Consider the following 7,890-nt stretch of genomic DNA (forward strand, 5'->3'; position numbering starts at 1 on the left):
ATTTAGCTATTAGCTTATAAAAGCAGTATTTTACGAACTTTTACCATTAAATGATATAAATTTTAAGATACGACTTTTGAATTTGTCAGTAGACACCTTTTGTTACTTGAGATAATTTATTAAACAACTTTTTAAATAACTTATGGTCTTATGCTACCCTAGAGGCCCAAAGTGGCTAGATCTTTTTGATAACTATTTGTTTATGAACTTGACATATATCACAAACACAAAGGCATACTATACAGTTTTTTGAGAGTGGATAAACAGATACTTAGCAGTCTGAAATCGTTTTTATAACTAACTGTCGATCAACTCAACATCCTTTTCATGTAAAGGGGAATACAGACAGGCTCTTGCACCTACAGTTTTGCTAACAAAGGAATTTCATTGCCGTAGTGGTAATTGTACTATTGATCAATCTAATCTGACAACAGTAATGGTAATCCTCCCGAGTCCTGATCATTCTCTTATAATGTTGCGCTCATCCCAGATTGGGCAGGAACATGTTGGTGTCTTGTCCTTCCATTCAGCTCCACAAGTATAGCAAAACTCATATCCACATCTACAAAGACAAATATGGACACAAACCTGAGAGAAAAAATACAGATTGGTATAAAGTTAAAAATAGCTGAAAATGAAGAGACTTGGTCACCTGCAAGTTATGTGGTAACAACCTTCTGCAAGTTCAACCATATGGCTGCAGTTCACACACTGGCGCCAGTGTTTCTTTTTAGCCAGTGACTTCATCAATTGCTCTTCTGCACAAGGATTTGATTTTTTGTAGTCGTAGCAGGTATGATTGTCGAATGGAACTTTGCAATTGATACAAAAACAGCAATGACATTCCATGCATTTCCTGACTCCAGATTGTTCAGCAAAACCATAATAAGTCTTGGTATATTTCAAGACATCTTTTTTTGACATTAATGCAGAACACTTGGGATTTGGACAGTAAACCTTCTCCGTAACAGGAATAGAAGATTCCTTGATTCGTTGGCGCATAACTTGAACAAGTTTAGGCTCCAAGAATGTTTCACAGCTATCAATACTCACTTCAGACTCACAGCCTTCATGAGGACACTGCACCACGCTCCCATTAACCAACTTTGCTTCAACATGCTGTTTCATACAAGAATTGCAATACCTGTGCAGACAGCTGTCAATTGAAAACATTCTAGCAACATCTGTTTCTTCAAAACAAATTACACAAGTCTCATCCAATCTCTTGCCATTGCTAGCTGGCCAGTTGATCTGAGAAACTATAGCCTCTCTTGCAAATTGAAATGCAAACTTAATGTCCCTAGGTTCCACAAAAGAAGGGGTGCAATGTTCAAATTTTCTTTGTAGAAGAGCAACTTGAGTGACTAATGTCGCAATCTTGAAGTTTTCAGGACGCACTGTGTATGTGACCTGTATATACAAGTAGCACCAGTAAAGACATTTAGGATTTTAAAAACAACATAGAAGAGAGACGGAGTTAGTGTTGACAAGAAAGAGGAAGAACAGAAACAGAGATGAGGTTATAGAGTAAGGTATAAACTGGGGAGGAGAGACATGTCGGAACTACAGAGAAAAGGTTATTCATTCATCAAGTTGACCAATAACAATTACAATGTTTCAATTCATAGAACGCCCCTAAGAAAATTATAGAGCACTGAATTAAATAGAATACGAATGATATCCTAACTCAGAAACCATACAATAAATATGATCATAACCTAAATAACATCAATAAAATACTTAAAGTCAGAAAATGGTAACTAGTCCATCCTGCATTACATCTATATCAGTGGCATCAAACAAAGTTCTCTGTTAAACTGAGCATGTCTCATTTTATAAATATGTACAACAATGATGATCATAATAAACATGATATACCATCAATTTAAATACCAAATTGAACCCTTTGGGATGGAAAAGATGATATCATCCTTCGACACAGAAAAACAAAGTTCGCTAACACATGATGAACGCATATTGAAAAACTTTCTTGCAATAACAAATAATATGCTATAATGATCACATTGCTTCTAGAAGTGATAGGTTTGAAACGTTGAATATATTAATGCTAATAACAGTTTGTCGCAAAAGGAGAGGAGAAGAAGAGAACTCAGCAAAATGAAAGATGCATGGAGACAGGTTTACTAAAATAACTGCTAATTTTACCAAATTTCAAGTAGTTTGCAATTGGACTCTGCAGCTTCTGCACAAAGCAAAGCTAACAGACGCCAATACACTGTAAACAAATTAAATGAATCAAAGAACTATGTGTACTTCATCCAAGCAACACACCCAACCTCAGGATAAAAAACCAACCAACCAAACAACTTATACTGATTTCTAGGTTCAAAAACACAAAAACCAAGTCTGAAACTAAAACAAACCTATCCAATTCTATTCCCTCTCTCACTTGACCAAGTTGGTTCTCTTCTATCCTACCAAATCCACACTACATAACCCACATCAGTCTCCTCCAACGAAAAATTGCAACAAACAAAGTCACTAGGGCCACAGCATGGTTTCGGATTGAACAGCTCCTCCTCACAAAATACCTCTTCCCCAAAACGTATCTCCAATTATCCCCAAGTATCATGAAATTTAGAGACAATTGTAAGAAATGCTCTTGAAAAGTGACGATAAAATTGGTAAAGCAAGTCATCATCATAGAATCAAGGATCAATACTTGAATGGCAAAATAGTAAAACTCACATATTGGTAAAGCTTGCTGTCATCACAGTAAAATGTGACATTTCTCAAGTCCAGAGTGAGAGCTGTACTGAGCCCTTCAATAAGAGCCTCAAGCTCAGCAGCCTCATTGCTCAGAACCTCGCCACCACCAAACGCCTCCAGATTCTTCTTGGCCTCCAAAATCAGATTATCTCTAGCGTCACAAACGGCCACCCCAACCCCGGCCACAATGACATCCATGTCCTTGACCCTCTCCTCGCTTACAAGCCCCTTGAAATACAGTCTAAAACACTCGCTCTCCTCCTCCGCCGCCTTCGACGAAGACGACGCGTCGTTCGTGAAGTAGGCCTCCGCCGAGTCGGTGAGGTCGATTACGAAATTGTGGTCGTGAATCCGAGGGTGGAGATTGAGTTGAGAAGTGGATGGTGGTTGGAGAGCGAGAGAGTCGGCCATGGCTTCCTGCAGTTGGAGATTGAAGGCCATGTCGTGGTCGGACTCGAGGGTTTTGGCCACCCTGAGGTGCCTGAGCAGGTCGGAGAGAATGGAGCGGAGGTTATCTTCGTCCGTACGGTCTTCCATGACGGAGGGTGGTCTCTGACGCTGAAAGCGTCAGGAAAGGAGTAGTTAGCTTGTTAGAGAAGGAAGACAGTGGAGTCTGGGGAAATGAGACTCCGTTTTGACTTCAGAAGCTCGTGTTTTAAAAACTTTTCTTTTTTCTCCGATGCCTCGTTTGGTTTACGGAAAATAAACATCAAAAAAGGAAATTTATTACTTTCCTTCCTTTAGAATGGAAAAGGAAAGGAAGTTCTTTCCTGTAGCAAAGGAAAATAGAGGAGAAAATGGTTCCTTCCATACTTCAAAGGAATAATTTTCCCCCTTATTTTTTTTTCTATTGAGAAATAAAAATTACAAGGAGAAACCCTTAAAACAACCAAAATTAAGTGAGTCAAGAGAGAGAGCATTTTGAGCTTGAGGAAGTAGAATAGTAGTCCAACTGCCAATGTCAATTTGATGTCCCAGATTTGCCAAAGCATCTGCAACAAAGTTTGCCTTATGCCAAACATGTCTGAATTCTGAAGCAAAATGGGTAGCCAGGATCTTATTTCCCCCCTTATTTCCTTGCATTTATTACTCTCAATACTGTATTTTATTGCATTAATTACAAACTTTTTAATAACTTTTCGGATAATTTTTCTTATGTTACCAAACATCAGAATGGAAAGTTCTTTGAAAATTTCATTTTCCTTTCATTTCCATTCTCATAGGAAAGATCAAGGAATTATTTTCCTTTCCATGAACCAAACGACTAAAACGAGGCGTAAGAATCTAATTAATTTTCTAAAATTAAACTAGCAAAATTAGTTACGAGTGTCTTTTAAACATTTATATTATCAATTAAGTTATTAATAGACTAGTCTCTATTCTTGTAGCATGAAATCGATATAAATTCATGTATCAAAGGTGATGAGGGTGGGGCTATTTTCATCCCACCAAATACTTTATTAATAGACTGATAAAAAAAGGTTAAAAAGCATCACTTGATGCTAAAACTCACATAAGGTGATGAGGGTGGGGCTATTTTCATCCCACCAAATACTTTATTCACTTTTGTAAGGAATGACTATTAATTGACTGATAAAAAAGGTTAAAAAGCATCACTTGATGCTAAAACTCACGTATTGGTAAAGCGTGTAGCCATCACAGAAAAATGTGACATTTAGGGTCACAAATCGCAACCCCAGCCCCAGCCACCACCATCTTCGAATCCCTAACCACCTCTTCGCCTACCAAACCATTGCAATACAATCTCAAACACTTAGTCTCCACCACCGGTTTCGACGACGACGACCGCCGTCGCCACAGTACGGCTTCTTGTAGTAATCGCCGTACTTGCTCCAATAGTCCTCCGGGACGTTGCGGACCTCGACGGCGAAATTCTGATCATGAATCCGACGGTCGAGGTCTTCTTTCGCCTTCCTTATTTCGAAGAGGGACCGCTCGTGGTCCTCGTATTCCTACGTGAATTTCTGGACGTCCTCGAGCATGAGCGCGACGGCGAGGTCCAATACGTCGTGGATGGGTGGCGGAGGCGGAGGAGGGCACGAAGACTAGGGCTGTTGAGAGAGGGAGGCGGTCATGGCTTCCTGCATTTGGAAACTGAAGGCGATGTCGAGGTCGGAGTCTAGGGTTTTGGCGGCCATGAGCTCTCGGCGTTGCTCGAAGAGAATGGTGTGGAGGTCGTCGCGGTACGCAGGGGTGGCCATGATATGAGAGAGAGAGAGAGAGAGAGAGAGAGAGAGAGAGAGAGAGAGAGAGAGAGAGAGAGAGAGAGAGAGAGAGAGAGAGAGGTTTACTAGAGAACAAAGAGAAAGGGAAATTGTAACCCAAAAAAGAGACAAAGGGAAATGCAAAATAGAATTTCTATGGGAATTGACTCCTTCCATATTTGCAGATCGACTTTGAATTGACATCTTTTTTATTTTTATTTTCCCTAAGGCTTTGTTTATTTCACAGATTTTAAGTTTAGAAAATTAAGTAGTAGCACAAGACCAGAGATGTAAACACATAAAACTCATCTTCAAATAGATTTATACAAATAATGACATGAGTTCATACTCAAAAACCAAATGAAGCAGGTTTGACTCTAAATTTTAATGGAAATTGACCAAAATGTTCAGTTTGATAAAGAATTTACTTGCCTGCCACTGAGTGAATCCAAATACCCAACATTTGTTAGGTCCATAATTACCTAGTAATTATTCCTCTAATATTGCACTTTTGCTTAACTTTTGTGTTTATATATATATATATATATATATATATTTATCATGCTATGAAATGATGGAGAAGTTTGGAACTGCCCTAAAAACTCAACTTTAGCATATTTTCCTACTCCGGCTAGGAGAAACCGAGTTAGGCAAGGAAGGAGGAGCGGCAGACTGACCAAATGAACTCCAAATGAGTCAAAACATTCCACATCCATTCTAGACATCCTAAGGATCATTTTTTATGAAGAGTGTAAGAGCTAGTTTGGAATGGAAGGCCTTCAAATGATCGGTCCATATTTATGCACTAGAAGACAAAAACTGTAAAACCGGACCTATACGAATTCCGACAGCATTTTCGGCCACACCACAGTGAACTAATAAGCTCTGAAATTTTACTAAGATGATCTACACTCATAGATAAACATTTAGTATGAAGAAGTCGAAGGCCAATTCAGAAGTCTTGGTGGAGATCTAAGTGAAGGAAGAAAGTGCACAAACAGACTAAAAAGAAACCAACGGAGGTCAACGTCGAATTCTGGCGATTTCCAACCAAGTTGGCCGGTCAAGAACATGTGTGGAGGACAAGGAAGAGCTAATTAGGGTTAGAGATTTTAAGTCTAGGTCATTTTGAAATTCAAAATTTGAAAGATGACAAGTGGTTTCATTCTTACACTTTACACCTTTATCTCCAATTTATTACCTTGTTCCTTTACACAATGACCTTTCTACCCTTACTTTTTCTTCTCCACCAAAATATATATAGGGTTTCTAGGTCATTTCTATGTCGGATTGACCCCACGTATTGCAACAAACAAAGTACCTAGGGCCATAACACAGTTTCAGATTGGATAGCTCCTCCTCACAAAAGACCTCTTCCCCAAAACGTATCTCCAATTATTCTGAAGTTTCATGAAAATTTAGAGACAATGGTAAGAAATGCTCTTGAACACTAATGATAAAATTGGTAAAGCAAGTCATCATCATAGAATCAAGGATCAATACTTGAATGGCAAAATAGTAAAACGCACATATCGGTAAAGCTTGTTGTTATCACATAAAAATGTGACATTTCTCAAGTCCAGAGTGAGAGCTGTACTGAGCCCTTCAATAAGAGCCTCAAGCTCAACAGCCTCATTGCTCAATACCTCACCACCACCAAACGCCTCCAGATTCTTCTTGGCATCCAAAATCAGATTATCTCTAGCATCACAAATGGCAACCCCAACCCCAACCCCAACCCCAGCCACAATGACATCCATGTCCTTGACCCTCTCCTCGCTCATAAGCCCCTTGAAATACAGTCTCAAACACTCGCTCACCTCCTCCGCCGCTGCCTTCGACAAGGACGACGACGCGTCATTGGGGCAGTACGCCTCCGCCGAGTCGGTGAGCTCGATTATGAAATTGCAGTCGTGAATGCGAGGGTGGAGATTGGGTGAAGAAGTGGAGGGGGGTTGGAGAGGGATAGAGGCGGCCATGGCTTCCTGCAGTTGGAGATTGAAGGCCATGTTGTGGTCGGACTCGAGGGTTTTGGTCGCCTTAAGGTGTCTAAGGTGGTCGGAGAGAATGGAGCGGAGGTTGTCTTCGTCCGTACGGTCTTCCATGACTGAGGGTCGTCTCTGACACTGAAAGCGACAGGAAAGGAGTGTAGTTAGCTTGTTAGAGAAGGAAGACAGTGGAGTCTGGGGAAATGAGACTCTGTTTTGACTTCACAAGCTCGCTTTTCAAAAACATTTTTTCTCTCTATAAGACTCTAATTAATTTCCCAAAATTAAACTAGCAAAATTAGTTACGAGTTTCTTTTAAACATTTACTAGGAAGACTAGTCTCTATTATTGTAGCATGAAATCGATATAGATTGATGTATCAAGGGTGGTAAGGGTGTGGCTATTTTCATCCCACCAAATGCTTTATTCACCCTACAATTAATTTTTTATCTTGAAACTTTCCGATTTCACCCTTAAATAATTTATATAAGAAACAAAAGATATCACCATTGAAAATGTGAAATTGGAAAAGAAAAAAGAAAAAGAAAATAAGCACACCATCGTGCTACAACCATACGCCTTCTAGTTTCTTTTTACTCTTTCAGTTTTTTTCCTCGTCTCTATCTTCTTCTTTTATCATCTACTGTGACGTAAAATCAAATGAGTCACATGATGTAGAACAGAATAATACTGACCAGCAATTTTTTTCACTTGTTGTTATAGCTTGAAAATTATGTCTAACTAATTGTTTGGTAGGCTAGAGATGAAGAAGCTGTGATGATATTTTTTTTTGGGCACAGAAAGCTAAGATGATAATTTGGATGTCTATTGAGTAAAGTTTTATTTATCAATAAAATTGATTTCTTATTTTCATTGTTTTTTTTGTTAATAATTGTAGTTAAGGACAATTTTGGGATTTTGAAGAAAAAAAATATAATTATAGGGTG

At 39.0% G+C, this 7,890-nt stretch overlaps 1 protein-coding gene across 3 annotated transcripts; it reads right to left on the reverse strand.

Annotated features, from left to right (window-relative positions):
• Positions 1 to 271: 271 nt before the first annotated feature.
• Positions 272 to 3,385, reverse strand: LOC112166806. Of its 3 annotated transcripts, XR_002923409.2 has the most exons (4): positions 2,710 to 3,385; positions 958 to 1,410; positions 653 to 856; positions 272 to 562 (listed from the first exon to the last, which is right to left on the reverse strand). XR_002923409.2 is itself a non-coding variant. In XM_024303711.2 (3 exons), the coding sequence occupies exons 1-3, from the start codon at positions 3,265 to 3,267 to the stop codon at positions 460 to 462; spliced, it is 1,419 nt and encodes a 472-aa protein (XP_024159479.1). In that variant the 5' UTR covers positions 3,268 to 3,385; the 3' UTR covers positions 272 to 459. The 3 variants fall into 3 exon arrangements, 2 of the variants coding, with proteins under 2 accessions (XP_024159479.1, XP_024159480.1); XM_024303711.2 differs by having other exon boundaries at positions 653 to 1,410; XM_024303712.2 differs by having other exon boundaries at positions 479 to 588; positions 675 to 1,410.
• Between the last annotated feature and the right edge of the window lie 4,505 nt (positions 3,386 to 7,890).

Source organism: Rosa chinensis, chromosome 5, assembly GCF_002994745.2.
Source record: "Rosa chinensis cultivar Old Blush chromosome 5, RchiOBHm-V2, whole genome shotgun sequence".
NCBI classification, from domain to species: domain Eukaryota; kingdom Viridiplantae; phylum Streptophyta; class Magnoliopsida; order Rosales; family Rosaceae; genus Rosa; species Rosa chinensis.